General features: G+C 34.0%; 1 protein-coding gene across 1 annotated transcript in view; it reads left to right on the plus strand.

The window, feature by feature from the left end:
* The window catches only part of LOC149067449 (uncharacterized), a 369,309-nt gene that overhangs the window by 325,908 nt on the left and 26,667 nt on the right, over window positions 1-16,734 (plus strand). Inside the window, exons 42-52 of the mRNA XM_089252608.1 lie at window positions 1,790-1,899; window positions 4,750-4,859; window positions 5,400-5,506; window positions 7,193-7,375; window positions 7,816-8,231; window positions 8,639-8,790; window positions 12,166-12,310; window positions 12,521-12,605; window positions 13,909-14,126; window positions 14,240-14,350; window positions 15,703-16,056. Coding sequence (XP_089108734.1) covers window positions 1,790-1,899; window positions 4,750-4,859; window positions 5,400-5,506; window positions 7,193-7,375; window positions 7,816-8,231; window positions 8,639-8,790; window positions 12,166-12,310; window positions 12,521-12,605; window positions 13,909-14,126; window positions 14,240-14,350; window positions 15,703-16,056 — 1,991 coding nt within the window. The remainder of the gene's footprint in view (window positions 1-1,789; window positions 1,900-4,749; window positions 4,860-5,399; window positions 5,507-7,192; window positions 7,376-7,815; window positions 8,232-8,638; window positions 8,791-12,165; window positions 12,311-12,520; window positions 12,606-13,908; window positions 14,127-14,239; window positions 14,351-15,702; window positions 16,057-16,734) is intronic.

Here is a 16,734-nt window from a genome sequence, read left to right on the forward strand (position 1 = left end):
GTGGTACAATTCCAGAGCATTTAAGTGGCCCATGGCACACATTTTCAGATCACTTAAATGACCCGGGACACAGTTCCAGAACACTTAAGCGATCCGTGACACATTTACAGATCCTTGAGTGACATGTGACGTAGTTTTAGAGCACTTAAGTGGCCCCCCAGTGCGGTTCTACATCGCTCAATTTACCCGCAGTACATTCTCAGATTATTTAAGTGTGATCCACGTCATATAATTACGAATCACTTGAGAGTGATGCGTGGCACAGTTCCAGAGAACTTAAGCGGCCCGGACACATTTTCAGATCACTTGAAGGATCTGTGAAACATTTAGGGATCACTAAAGTTGGTCTGTAGGGCACTTATCAATTGGGGGGTGTTTCTTAAGTGCCCACAATCTATCGAAAGGTTTTTTCTCATTTTTGGCAGGCCGAGTAAGATGCCACTCCACTAAAAATATTTAATATTTTCATAAAGGGTGGTTGTTGATGTAATCATTATTCAACCCCCCCCCCTCCCCCCTTGTCACCAAAAGTCAGCAGATCGGAAACCCCCTGCCCCCCCCTCATTGATGCTGACATAATACTTGAATGGCCCCTTATATGTTTTCTTTAATCCTACGAATGAAAGATGATGAGCATCATTTTCATTCAGCACCATCTTAAAAGCATTAATGTGGCCAACTGATTTTTCTGAGGTCCTTACCCAGCAAAATCTCAAAAATTTCAACCAGATGTAATTTTTGTGAGGCCCTCTCTTTTCTCGAGGTCTCCAGGCCTTGCCTGGGTGGGTCATGAATTAAGATGCAGTTTCTTCTAAAATGATGCATTAAAAATTATTCATATATACTAAACAGGTCAAATGCGTATATACTGTAGACTCTTGCTAATTCGGCATACATCAAACTAGAGTGTGCGGTATTACTGTTATTGCCAGTTTAGGGGAAGTTAGTAGAGAAGCCCATTCAAATTATGTAAACTTCTAGAAAGGGGATGATGATTTTTGCTCGGCTAAGATGCATGAAATCTATATACTTTCTAGATATTATGCCAAGGTGAACAGAAAAAAAGTGTTGTTTCTCGCCACCGGGAATCAATTTCAAATATAAACTTCTGTACATGTGTACAGACATGTTTTCCTCTTCTATGTTCAAAAGTTGTTGCCCTGTCTCTCTTGAGTCCAACCGAAAAAATTCAGCGTTCTTAAGTGCAATATTGACTGAGATATTTGGCTTCAAAAATTAGAGAAAAGTTGGGAAAGAACAACATAAACTAATGAATAACGTTGCTTTCCCTCATACAAGAGGTTCTTTCCCAACTTTTCTCTAATTTTGAATTCCAATATCTCAGTGAATACACTCAGGAACATGGATTTTTTTTTCTGCTGGTTTCAGGAGAGAGAGAGCAAAACTATATTTTCTGAAGTTAGAGAACAGGGGATCATGCCCGCACATATAAAAATTTAGAGTTTTTATTTTATGACACTGCGTTTTCACTCTGGAAACTAGTACAGGAGGATTTCTGAACTCAAATAAGCATTTAAAAAAAAATTAGAATCATACCTCTACGACAATCTGTTAATAAGATAAAGGCTGAAGTAGGACTTACAGGACACCCTGTATATAATTGTGCATACAAACATTTCCTATCATGCACCAATTCAAAAGGTTTATTCCCCATAGAATTTGTTATCAAACAGATACTGCAAGTACTGTAGAATATTTGTTTGTGTAATAAGTTTTTCCTACCCACTGGCACTTTTGTGAAATACATGTGTTGCATTTTCGTCCAAAGGTGTTCCTAGAAATGCAAGGTCAGAGAGGTGTAACCAAGACCAGACAATTAGTTGGTTCTGATAACTTGTCCTACTTCCAGAGGGGAAGCACTGTAGTTTTTCTGGTTAGGTAAGATCAACATTTTCTTTTTTCATCCTTACTATGAGCTCCGTCAGTATATACGTCGTTGGTGTGCTGGGAACCCAAAATGGTTGGTGTTGCTGAAAGTTAATGGGAAATATGAGCTCGATTATATTTCTAACATTATATTTCTATATGAATATGTGAGTTGTATGTATATTTATGCATATTATTTAAATAACTGTGGTGTTGCTTGAACATCAGCAGCATGAGCGCATAGACTCTGGTATCCCTGGATGCCAGTGATGATTAGAGCTAGGGTTATCAACCTCCTCCTTTTTGATGTCATTTCAAGTGTCCTCCTATGTTTCGGAAAATTCACCTTTTTGTTCTACTTTTCAGGTTTGCTGAATTATTTTTCATTTTTTTTGGGGGAAGTTCTTTTCTCCACCTTGAAACACATATTTCTTCATTGATATGAGTTTTTGTGGTTTTTTTCCCCAACACACATTCACCAATAGCCATCAAAATTCACAGAATGTTTTCTGTTTCTGCTTTTTTTAGCAGTTTTATTTCAGAGTTGGGTAAAATTATTGTTGTGGCCGATTTTATTGGTTTGGGTAGTGGCACCATCTCTTGGGAAAATTGGGATAAGTAACGTCACTAAGGATGCGTGCGCAGACATCCTTTCTCAGTCTTTGGATCTGGTAACCCTATTTAGAGGTAGACTTGAAATATCTTTGGGCTTTTGATTTTTAGCAAATAATATTTAGGTAGTATAATATACAAGTAGTTTTACGAAAATTTGTTGAATTTGAGCAAACTATTACCATGATTTCTTGTGTATAATTCTTGGACTGCATATTGAAAACGTAAATTTTTCACTGTAGATTATGGACCACTGTGTATTATCTGGGGGTTTTTTTTTCAGAATTGTTGGCATGAAAATATCCATTTTGAAAAATGATTTGTTAAAAACAATAAATAAAAATATCAGCTGGCTAGATACGAGTGGAAGAATTGATAATTTTTCTAAAAAACCATGACCAACAGTCTCTCTGATTTTTTTCACCTGAAACCTATTTTTCCGTATGTGGTAAGGCAATGTGTTGCTGCATATGGGCATTGTGCAGGACTTTCATTGTAAGGATCTAGTTTTGAACTCCATTGGTGGCATAATGGTGGTTGGTTTCCTGCCATTTTCCAACTTTAAGATGCACATGCAAGCTGGTCTCTCATTTGAAAAAGTCTCTTTGCAAAGAGCAGGCAGACCTTCAACATGATACTTACATAACATAAAATATTTGAGCATTGGAAATCTTCTTCAAAATCTGGACACAGATAGCAGCATCTGCAAGACTCTGACAACAGAAATGCATTAGGGCCACTCATTTACACACACATAACAAGTATTCACATGGGTTCCCCAAGGGCTCTCGTTCTGAGGGCAGCAGATGTCAGGCAACAAATTGGCCCTGCCAGAAATTAATTTGGATTTGGACATAGCAAGTTCCTGAACGCACCAATGCCACAGAAGAATGTGTAGGAGGTGCATGTACGATTGCATTGCGTTATGATAGCAGTAAGGCAATATAGATATACAAATAGGAATATGCATTTTTTATGTACACAATTTGCAGTAATGGTGTACAGAGATTTTATTTTTTTTTTTTTTGGCCCACAGTAAATGTGCATCATTAAAAGAAGATTAGACTCTGGTTCATTGGTTGGTGCACTTGCCAGGTGTGCAAGAGGACCTATGCTCCATTTCCAGAGGAGCCAACTTTTCTTTCTTGACGTTTTTATCAGCATAAGATCCAAAATATTTCTTATAACTGGTGTACTTAGTGATTTTGTGTGTGCAGATCCATTTTCACTGTACATGGCCTCACTTGCACTCAGCTTATAAGGAACATTGCTTAAAAAACAACCCTTTTCATTCCTTAAGATTTCATAATCGATGAATTAAATTTTGTGTGTGTTGATTATATGCAGTAAATCACAGTCATATAGAAATAAGCTGTGATTTTTCTTAGCATATAAAATGTTTTTAAATAAAATAATTTCTTTAAAATTTTTCTGTCATAGTTGAGAATCTTTATATGTTTAAATGTTGATTAAAATAATGCTGAATTAACTGGAAAAAAAATATTTTTATGTATTCTATAAGCACAAGGAATAACTATCTTATGAAATACAGATCATGCAATAGAATAAAAAAACACTCAAGCCCCAATCCCATGATTTCTTGGTAAGCAACGCAAGGTAAGATAATTAAAGTAAAAGATAATAAAAAGTCTTTGTTGGACATAAACCTCAAAAGCCACAGCCGGCGTCTGGACAAGTACGGGATTTCCTTCATGCCGGCTGTGGTTTTTGCGGTTTATGTCCAACAAAGACTTTTTATTATCTTTTACTTTAATTATCTTACCCTGCATCGCGCACCAAGTAATCGTGGGATTGGAGCTTCAGACTCCCAAAAGTATTTTGAGGGATTTTCAGTGCATTTCAGTCAGTAAGTTGGCCAGAACTTTTAATATAATAACTTTCCAAAATATATTCATTGCTGTATTTATTCAGGAAGTTACAAATAACCATAGTAGATAAATTACAGTGATCGCTTTCTTATGCATTGGTGCAAGGAAACAAGAAAAAAAGGCACATAAGTGAGAGAGGCATATAAGGGGATAGCATTATATATGTTATGCTATATCTTTTTGATACAGAATGCAGAAAATTATTTTATAACTGAGACAAATGTATAAGTGAGAGGTGACTGCATTTTTTTGTTTTTGTGATCTGTAATTAGTGTAGTTTTTCCCTTAGTGTTTTTTTTTTTTTTTTTGTTCCTTTTCATGGCTATTGTTATGTTACCGCATTTTTGTTTATTTCTTATAGTACAGAGTTTTCATTGGGACCTCTTCTGAAATTGCTAATTTGGCACAATAACGGTGGATCCTCGCCCAACTGGTTTCTCAAAAATGTTACTGTCAGAGATTGTGTTACAAGTAAGGGCGAAAAGCATTGTCTGTTTTATTTTTAAAGTGATTAATAATTTATTCATGTAGGCCAACACCTTTTAATTATCAGTATAACACAAGCAAAGCATCCCATAACAACTTATGGGTTTGCTAAAAATAGTGGTGTTAATTATGTCGATATCAAGAGTCTGTGGTTTGCTAAGAACACAATGAAGTAAATGATGGTTGCAACCAATTTCCAATGATGATGATACGTTCTTCTGTCACAAATGTTTCAATTAATTACTTGATAGCTTATGTAATTAAAAATTTTAACTATCCATGATTAATAGAATTAATATAATTTTTTAATGCTTTATTTTTTTGTGATATTAAATGACACTGAGGCAGATTTTTCATAGGATGTAATTTGTGCCTTCACTGAAGGCATTAAGGTTTTCTTCTTGTCTCTATTGTTTTTGTACTGTTCTATTGCTTTTTTGAGTATGGTTGTCACCCATACTCAAAATTTTCCCACCTATTTTCATGATTTGATATGTTTTCAAAATTTTTATGTTTGTTTTGCAGGAGTGTTATACAATTTTAATTGTAATCAGTGGTTGTCAGCAGAAAAAGGGGATCGCCATGTCGAAAAGCTGCTCTATCCAACAGATACTGACCCTACTATATTTGCGGTAAATATACATTCTGTATGAACTTATCATTTCTATCATATAATATATTGTATTATTAAGGAGTTGAAATGGAAATACATGTAAGTGTCAAAATATAGAAAATGGATATTTTTAATGGGGAAATAATAAAGAAAGCTCTGGCAAGAATGCATGCTTAAAGCTGAATTAAACCTGTGTTTGAGATTGTTTAATTTTCAAAAATCACAAAACGTTTTACGCTTTTAAAATAAGTGCCCTTCTAAATGAATGGGCGAAAATTTTTTATTTTTAACACTTGTCTCAAATCTTCAATTTACATGTGCTATATTCCTTTGCATTAGCCAGCCGGCAGGCCACAAAACAACAAGGGAGACAAGTATGCTGGGAAATTCAAGTTATAAATTTTAAAAAATTCTTGAATATCTGGACTCTAGAAATCTCACTTAATTCAGTAATTTGAACATTTTTGTTTTCTGCATTTTAGGATCCTTTGTGTTTTACAAACTATGTTAATGGGAATAGTTCCAATTTTACGTTTTCTTTTGCTACCCATAAATTTTGGTTTATATAGGAAATGTCAGATACTAAGCATATTCGTTATGAATATTTGTATATGAGCTAAATGGAAAAATTACTAGACTGTGAGGAACAGTATTTTTATGTTCTTTGATCATTTGTTTAAGATTTAAATTGGAAGAGTAATAATTTTAACAACTGCGCACACACACTCTGCAAAATATGCACTACCAAAAACTCTACAATCTCTGAACATGTAAAAAAAATTGTGCATATCATAACATTCATATTTTGTTTCAAGCTGGTGATAATTAGGTTAAAGCAAATAAGTAAATTCTTAATTTTTATAATTGTTATCACATTCTTCGACAAAACATGTTTGCTATAGTGGAAACTATTTTTTTTTCTGATTTGTGTATTTGTTCTGCATTTAATATAGATTGATATCTGCCATCTGAATGTATCATGCACTACTTATTAAATCATGCTTTTCCTGGCATACCAGGAGTATTATACCAGAGTCCAACATTCAAAAAAGCTGGTGTCCCCTATTTTTATGGCATGCAAATAATATGAACTAGTACAGTACATGAAGTTTATGTTACTCTTGTATTGAAATACATTCTAACAACTTTTAAACTGGGAAAGTTTGTGAACATTGATGTTTTTACTAATACATAGATAAAATTATTCCGCTAAAGTTAAATGAATCACAAGAAAAGATTAAAAGAACTTTCTGAAATCTTAAGGAATGGAAGGTTTTGTATATTACATTTTTCTAGAAAAAACTGTGAGTTTCTTTTATTCATATCAACAAGCCATCTATAAATTTTTTTGGAAAAAAAAGTTGGAGTAGGACACAGAGTGGCATATAATTTACACTAAGAAATCCAGATGTTTTTGCAGCATATAAATCCCAGATTATACACAGAAAAATGAAAAAAACAACAAAAAACATTCTGATAAAAGTGTGTGATATTTATGATTATTCTCAGTAATCAATAAATTATTGAATAAGAACAATGATAATTTATTTAATCTCTAGCACTGTCGTTTGACTCATTTTTTGATTTATTACGTTGTTTTTATGGAAACAAGTGGCTTGGTGATATGGACATTTGACTTATATGTATTAGTGATTTATTTATTGCATTAAGTGTATTGCTAAAATTTATGCATCCTTTTGCTCAGGTATTCTGGGGCTATTTGATGTCAGCTCTGTACAGCATCAATATTTGGAATTCTTTGGCCCTGAATTCCCCATCATCAACATTAACTGGGATACAGAAACTGACTTGCTGTTTATGTGCAACTTTGGGTGCAACAGCTGTCTTTTCAATTTCAATTCTGTACAGAGATCTGATAAACAATGTGGTATGTATTCGTTCAGCAAGATACAGTAAACTCTTGATAATCCGGCTGTGCATTAATCTGGCCCATTCAGTAATCCAACATTTTTAGGCAGGTTTACTTTGAGCATAGAAGAGTAGAACATGTCATTGTATGTCTGTCCATAAAAGTTTATGTCATTTAAAAATACTTTTCCAATTTACTTCCAGTAATTATGTGATTTTGATTATCCACACACCTTGGTCTGATATGTACTGGATTAGCGAGAGTCTACTGTATATTCAGATTATTTTAATTCATGTTAAAAGTGAAGAATGCTCCAAACTTGTTTATAGTTTCCTCAGTGATAAGATGCACACAGTTTCACAGTTCATTTCATTTCTTCATGCCAATGAGTTAATGCATGATCCAGTTAATGTTTATACAAAGAAAAATATATGTTAATAAATTATTTCTCTTCACAGATTCCTATTATGATGCCAACTGAAATCCTCATTATCTTGGTTTTATGTCTGACTGTTGCTGGTGCAACTGCAGGTCTATTAGTTGTCCCAGCTGTGCTATTCAGTTATTCTTCAATTCCAAATTTGAGAATCATTGAAACCATGCTGGGTGCTGCATACGTAATTTCATGTAAATGTGTTTGTTTCTGGGAAAAATATTCCACCTCTGATGTTAGCCAAAACAGCACAATCAGCGACAGTGACAATAGCTCAGAAAATTACGAATCATCTGTCAATGGAAGTGAAAGCAGCTATCAGGATATTGATGGGCTTAGTAACTGGAATTTCGGGGATTCTGGAGCCAGTGAAGAAGATCTTAGTTATGAGAAAGAGCAAATGTATGACAGATCATCAGTATCTCCCTTATCAGATATTTCGTGAGTAATTTGTAATTGTTTTTAAAAGTTCCCGCTTTTCATTGCACATTTGGTTATTGAGAATCTTGAAAATTTAAGGCCTTCTCTTAAATACATCAACATTGAATAAAAAAAGGGGGGGGGGGAGAAGAAAAAAAGTTATTTATTTGTGACTGAAAAAGTAAATAAATATTTTCTTATATTAATCGAATCTCAGTCTTCTGTTAAATAATGTAAATAATACAGAAAATATGAATTTTTTGTAAACATACAAGTTTTTCAGCTACGATTTTACAATAATCATTAATAGTTTCAATTACAATTGTTGAGGTAGAGCTTTATTTTCACTCTATTATTATTTATTTCATGATTATCTAAATTTGAGAATTATCGAAACCATTCATTAATTCTTGTCTTGTATTCTAAAGGGAAGGAGTTTTTTCAACATTTCTAAAAGCAATTTTGACTTGGCATTCATTTGAGAGCTGTAACAGTAAGAAAAATATTCAAGTTTCTGAGGATAATCACAGCAAAATTGTTGATTCTTCTTCTGCATCATTAAACAGCCCTGATTCAAAAGGCAAGGTTTTTTTTTACGTCGAAGATTTAAAAATTTTCTCTAGGGAAATAGATTTTTCTGAATATTGTTGCACATAGAGTAAAAAGCAAAAACAAATATTATCACAAAAATGAGAAACTTTGCCTGGTTTTAATTTATACAAATATACATTAATATAATCCTGCAAAATGTTAAATGAAGCATTTCAAGTTTTTGTAGTTTACCATCTTCAGATCTTATTGTTGTTATGCTTATCATTCTCATTTATTACATGAATCGAGTATACTATAATTTCCTGCCTTTAAAAGTGTTCCTACAACCTAGAAAATTAAGAAAAAAAATTTTTTTGGGGGGAAAGTCGAAGACGTGAAAGTCATCGAATATCAGGAAAACTTCCAAGTATTCCAATTTTTTTCTGGAGATTGTAAAATACTATTTCAGTTTTCTTTCTATGTTTACCATATCTTTTCTCCCTATTGAGCAAAACTCCATATTTTTCTTTCCTCCCTCTATTTTTATTGCTGTATTTTAACCTCTATCTTTTCCTATTCACTCTTGTTTTTACTTTCTTTATCATCTTTTCCTATTGAATGGATATGCAGGCCTGTTTTTAGCTTTTGTCTTTTAACATCTTGAGTTTATCTGCAATGTTTTTGTGAAAAAAGTGGCATGTTGCAAAATTGATGGAATTAATTTATCTTCTTTTATTTTAAAATTGGGCTCTCTTCCCTAGTCTTCAATTTTTTTTGCAGTTTATATGGTCAAGGAATACGTAAATGTGGTTCTTCCTATTTCTCAATTTAACTCAAATTTTGCAGGAATTGCTAATTTAAAAGTTATAGTATTAGCTGTATGCAAATGAATATACGCATGCTTGCTGTATCTGAAATTTTTAATAAATCAAGATTACATTTGCCAAAACAAACATGAAGCTCTGATGATGTGAATGCATTTAGTACAGAAAAAGGACCCTCAGATGTAGAAAAACAAAAGATTCAAACCACCCAATTCAATCTATTCTTTATTAGTTTTGGGGGGTCAAGCTTACCTGCTGTCCGATTGCAAAGCTTCATGTGCCTCCCCTCAGTGCTGCCTTAATGCATGGGCCCACCCGGGCACTGCCCAGGGCCCTCAAGAGAAGAAAGGCCTCGGAAAAATGAGAAATAGTTGAATTTTTTGAGAATTTGTCAGGTAGGGACTCGGCGAAATCACTTGGCCTGGGAGCCTACGATGCTCTTAAGATGTCCCTGTGACCCTAAAGACGATCCTTGCAAGAGGATGACAGTGCTTTAGACTGGGGATAAACTTGATTTATTTTTTTTATATAGGCCTATAAAGCCACACACTAGTGTTTACAGAAGAAAATATGCATGACCATACGACCAGTTTTTTTGTCCAAGATTTTTTTTTACCATTCTTAATTATGCCAGAAACTTGATCTGCATTACAGCTCTTATTGATGATCCATCATTACTTACACTTATCCTATAAAGAGCAAAAAAAAAACGAGGTGACACATTTATCAACAAATTTATTTCGTAGGCAATTCTGGTACTCCAGAGACTGGACAAATGAGAGGTAAAATTTGTCCTTTGTTTATATTCAATTGTTCCAGAAAATTGCTGGGTGAGGGCATCGCAATGCACACTTGCCTCTTATGAAATAGTATATTCCTTTTTCCTGCTATTAGTAATAGCAGACCTGGGATCCCAGGCCCTATTCATTTCCTTACCAACTTCATCGTTAAGATATGGCTCAAAAGCATGATTTCATGTGAATTTTACCTTTGAAAGTTTTTTAAACATTTGATCTAACTAAAGTCTAAGATGCCAACCCTTGTCACTTGCTGCTTGGTTGCACCCTTGCTTAAGCCACCCCTGACTAGTTCAGATGTTTAAGAATTGTTCAGAACCTGTAACTCACATTTTCCCCGACATACTTTGAAGACCTTGACAAACCCCCACTTTTCCAATCTCAGATAGATTTCGAAGACGATCGAGAGATATTCCAGACATGCTGGCTAAACATATGCAGTCGATTCTTCCATCATGAATGCAATTTTTGTGAATTATTTTTGAAAATATTTCATCTTTCTTACCTCTCAAAAAGAAAGTGCAACTAAACAGCCTTTATTTAGTGCCAAATAATTGTAAAGTTGTAAGAAAATGTAAATTAGACACTACTTATATTAGGATCATGGGCAATGTTATTATAACTTGGTTATTATTACCTGTTTCGAAAAGTATGGATGAGACCAATATCAAACATGGGGAAAAATTGTTTATATTTATCAGGACTTTTTGGTTTATGTTATAATTTTTTTTTCATCAAACTTTTTTGCACACTCTGAAGATAAGGTTTAACCAGACATTTCTTTCTTTGCAAGTTATCATTATCAGCCTGCAAGACTATGTAGGTATTAGAAGGTTATATCTCCCCCCTCCCCTGATAACAAGCATTTCCGTACTCAGTTCCCAATGCCCTTATGGGGGTCATAGTAGCTGCTATGGTCCATGTACTCGTGGAGCCTGTTTTAGCTATGAACTTCCTATAGTGAAGGCTAATCAATGTAAGATTTGAAAAAAGTAAATAAATAAACCTCCAGTTCTTAGTCAGTTTTATTCGGTTGTCCAGATACCTGAAAGATTCTCAAGTATCTATGGAATGTTCTGTGAATTAGAAAAAGTATACATCAGAATTTGTGAAACACTAGACAGTTACATTCCAACACATCACAATGGCTGAAGAGAGAGAAAAAATGGCTGAATAAAAAAAATGCAGGATTTTAGCTTGGGGGGGGGGGGGAGAGAATTTGGTTTTAGAAAAATGTGAAAGAAAAAAGCCACACTCTCTAACATTTTGCAGCCAGTTATGTGAAAAGAAAACAGATTAGTTTAATTTTTATGTGTCCTATTCGACCAAATGGGAATTATGGTCATATTGGCCTTTTGGTTTCTGTCAGATATAGTTATCAGTCTGTTATTGTTATCAGAAACCAGAGTCCTTATGTGATGATATGAAGTGGCATTTACTGTGTAATACAAATACAAATACAACGCCACAACAGGCAAAATGCCCAATGAGGCTGTGATCTACTGATTATATATAGGAAATTATAACACAAAAATTTTTACCTTCTCCCACCCTCTGTTTTATAGAATACCATGCATCCCACTCATAAAGTTTTTCAAAAAACTGTCATAATAGAACATTGCCAGCCGGAACACACTTAAACAGGAAATCTTAATGAGTATAAGTAAGAGATGGGACCACAAAAATAAGTCGTACTAGGCTGGAAAACATTCTAAGAGGAAACGTTATAAGCAGGGGATTTACTCTATTTCTCATTTTCGAGATTGAAATCCTGATATTTTGGTTCATTTCATTTTTATTTAGATTTGTCCGCTGTCCATTTTTCTGACATACCTGAAATCAAACAACTGGAGAAGCCTTTGTCAGCTTGCATGAATCGTTTCAGCTGGATTTACTTGATTGGGCTTTCTTCAGTGTTCCTATATGTTTCATGTGTTTATGCACCAAGGTAACAAAATCTTACAATTTTATTTTTTGGAACAACCCTGAGTATAAATATACCACTGAAAATTAAACCAAATATATTTTAATCAATAAAAATTGTGTTTCAGTTTGGCAAAATGCAATAATTTATGCAACTATTGTACAGGATTTCTTTTGAATAGTTGCTGTTGAACGTTTTTCTGCACTTTAATGTTTATTATATTTCTTTGTCTAGACTCAGGTTCAAACAGTCTCTTTTGTGGTTGAAGATGTCAACTATCAGCATCATCTTCTCTGCATTCATTATTTATCCTATTTTTGTAAGTTTGTCTCATGAGCAGTAAATTATCTTATTGCTTTAATGCTGATATGGAATATGGCCTTGGTTATTTTCATGCCAAAAATTGTAGTTCAATAACAAAATTTTTAGGTGTTAGCCCAGAGACTCATTCATAGGGAACGTAACAGACTAGCACAGGGCATAAAATTTTAATAATGAGTGGTCACACATACGCACACACGTACTAATTCAACTACGGGGGAAGAAAGTTGGAAAATTTTGAAACGCCTACAGACAATAAAGCCATAAATGTATCTATGCATTGGATTGTAAAAAAATATTTACTCAAGTCTAATGTCCCTAAATTGTTTGTCAAGACCCTCTGGGCAGAGGGGGGGGGGGGGTCCATACCAGTGAACTGGGAGGGGGCAAAGGATTTTCCAGAATAAAAACAAGATTTAATTGCATGTTTTGAAACACAAATAGAAATATTTCCTACTTAAAAAACATCTTAACTCCTAATTTAGCTATTAATCAATGTATTGGGATGCAATTTTCCAAATACACTGTATGATTTTTCAAGCTTTGCTACTTATATAAAGCAAAACAAGATATCCTGAAGGTTCTTTTGTAGTTGCTTTCTGTGAAAATGTGTCAAAGTTCAAAAACCCCAAGTAACAAAATCAGAGATAAAATAAAGTTGGTTGAGGCCCCAGGCACAGAAGAAAATATTAAAATATATTTATTTTTAAATTTGAAAAGAGCGTAAAGTTGAGGTTTTGCAGGGCACTTCAGAAGTTGGAGGTCTAAAGCATGTGCCATCGTTAAATCATCATCTGATCAAGATAGAAAAAAACTATTTGATAACAAATTTCAGTGCTCTTCCTGTTTAATTTTAAATGATTTTAAAAAGGGCAGGGAGGAGGCCGGCCATAAATAACATTTTTGTCAAAGGGACATCATGCTTCAAAACATTTGGGAACCACTGACCCATCAACATATCCAGCAATGCAAAGTATAATGAAATTGCTTCATCAAATATCTTTATACTTTATTATAGAATTACATTTGAATAGCTTTTTTTACATGTAAATTTCTATACACACAACTTTCTGAACATTTTGCAGAAACAGGTGGACAAGTGACAACAATAGAAATATTTACAGTACATCCAGAGATTGTTATATAAAATTTTGAACTGAAAATATGCATTCATTGACGCAGTTATTCACTTACTGCAGACATTCGCTACAGAGAATCTGATTGCATGCTGTTTTCTCAATGCTTGAGTTACTTAGTTATGTGCTATTACAATAATTATTGTTTTACAAATTTTTTTGCAGTCTGTCTTTGTGGCTACTTTCAACACTTGCAAGTTATGTTTTCATAAGGCCACGTCAGTGCCATCCAACAATGTAGACCTCGGAAAAGAACAATCAGATGCATTACCGAAAGGGAAACGATTTTTTCTCTTTAATTACCTGCAGCCCCCTCTTGAATCCGAACTCATACCAAAAACAGAGTTTTCCATGAAAAGAAAGTATACTTTTGCATATTTAAGGTTAGTAATAGAAATTTTTTCTTGCATATTTGTGTCGACGGATTTCTAGTGATGGTTTGAAATTTTGACAATTTTTTTTCCAACAAACTTTATTCATTTTTTTTCTTTTTTAGCTGCACTTTCGTTGCCATTTCAACCTTTATTCTGCTTTTGCTGATGACGTATCCCACTAATATCAATCTGAATTACTTGCAAAGACAGTCAATCAAAAGTATTTTCTTAAGGTAATAATTCTAAGGTTTTCATCTGATAATACTTTAATTTGCATTTTATTTCGCCCAGATAAATACAGTTGGTGCCACTTATTAAAACTGATAATGCCATCATTTGGGTATTGCTATCACTTTTCCAAAGAACAGAACAGGCCAATATCACACATAACATGAGAAAAAAAATTATTTATAGTTACCAAGGCTAAGGCTAAACTTATCAGTTTTTTTTTCCATCAATTTTTTTTTTCTTTTTTTGCACATTCTGAAGCTAAGGTTTATCCAAACTTATTTTTCCCCCATAAGTTATTGTTATCAGGCTGCAATATAATTTAGGAAGCTAGAAGGTATTAGCTCCTCGCTCCCTTGTTGACGGACATCTCCATACTCTGTAATCCATACATAGCATTTGCTGTGATCCATGTACATGTGGAGCTGCTTTTGCAATGAGCTTCCTATCGTGAAGGCAAATATATGACAAAAATATAGCACTTTCCTTTAGATCTTAATCAGTTTCTTTTCAGTAGACCAGATTTTAATTTCTTTTTTTTCCTGAGAGGCTTTCTCAAGGAATCTATGAAACATATTGTACCTTAGAAATGTAATTCATGATTTCCATTAGACAGTTTCATTATAACGCCTCACGATTTGAGCTTAAAGGGAGGAAAAAAAAAGTCCTGTTCCTATTTTTTAAAACAACAACAGAACCATAAAACATTTTGCAATCATTATGAGGAAAAGAAAAACAGTTGTCACGTTTCATCTTCTGTTTATCATTTGTCCCATTTGACCAAACGGGATGTATGGTCACCATACTTGCAAACAATATTTTTTTGAGATATAGTTATCACTTGGATATTGTTATCAAAAACTTCCAAGATCACATTTAGTGCATGGACTGTATTGAAATCCAAAGAGTTTTCTGAATGAAAGAAATTTTTCTGGATGTTATGCAGAGATGAACCTTTTGGAAAGGAAAGTTAGTCGTCTCTTCTGAGAGAGATGTGAAGCAGGATGTATCTGGTCCTTCAATATTCAACAATTACAAACTTGAGGGGGTGACAACAATTACAAATTTGCCCAGGGCCCTATCTTAAACATAGGACAATGGCCAAATGAACTGATTGAAAAGCCAGCTTTTCAGTCAGTTCATTTTTTGATACCTAAATGACCACATACTCAGCAAAGCTGGACTTGTAGGATAAATCCGATTGGACCAAAAACTTCATTTTTTAAATGTTGGAGCTTGTTATCACAAGTTTGACTTCATGCTTTATTTTATGGTTCTTATTGACTGATTAAAAAAATAATAACAGGAAGTGTTATACAGTGTAGTAATTTCTGTTTATTTCTCCTCTATTTTTCAGGTCAACAGAGTTTCATTCCAGATCCGAAGGTTTATGGCAAATACTATATGACACTACAGACTTGTTATATGAAGAGACTTTTGGTGACGCTAATGTCTATTCTTTAGTTGAAGCTACAGGATGTTATCATCTTGGTCCAGTATTTTTAAAGAGATCCAGCTCAGAAGTGAAAACTTGTGAGAGAAGCCAGCATTATCCATCATTCCATCAGTGTAGCCTTCTGACTCGTCACGTGGCGAAAAAACAGAGGAATGTGACATGGTTCTACGATTATCATCCGATAAGGAATTCGCCATTGAAATATCGATCTGATGATGTCAGAAGCCTCGATGTTGTACTACTAAATGTTTCTAGGTATGTTGCTGATAGTCAATTTTCTTTCCAAAATATATCTTTGCAACAGCCAGTTGTTAAAAAACCTTTGTATGGTTGCGGAGAGTGACGTCATCCTTGTATGATAGAAGTGTTTAAAATTTTCAACAGGATGGATAGGATGGACCATGAGTTATTAATACACAGTCAATCAACTGCTTCGACAAGGGGGGACACCAGTATCATTTTGTAAGGGATAATAGGGATAATTCCAGGTTGTGGTGTCACAGGGTGTTTTTCTCTAATAGGGTTGTGAGTAAATGGGATAGCTTACCTATGGGGTCATGAATTGATACGTTTAAAAAGAAGTACGATAGACTGTCCATACTTAGGTGAGACAACCGTGCATTTTTTTTATGGGCAGTGTATTATATTTTATCATAATTATCGGTTTTTATTGCTATTATTGGGTTGCTATATTTTTGATATAGCTTAGATATTTATTTGACACCCATATTTTTTATGAGCATGCTTTTTCAGTTACCTCATTGAGCATTTTGTATGTTGTAAAATTTTGTACTGAACTACCGTACATGCACTTCATAAACATTCCTGTGGGGAAAGACACTTTTTTCTTGGATTATACTCAGGTGAACTCAGAAAGAAAAGTCTTCTGGTCTCTGCTGGAAATCGAGGTCGCCCTCTTGCAATCCATACATA

Source organism: Pholcus phalangioides, unplaced genomic scaffold (genome assembly GCF_987345545.1).
Source record: "Pholcus phalangioides strain wild (caught in Gottingen) unplaced genomic scaffold, Ppha-v1.0 ptg000030l_1, whole genome shotgun sequence".
Classification (NCBI taxonomy): domain Eukaryota; kingdom Metazoa; phylum Arthropoda; class Arachnida; order Araneae; family Pholcidae; genus Pholcus; species Pholcus phalangioides.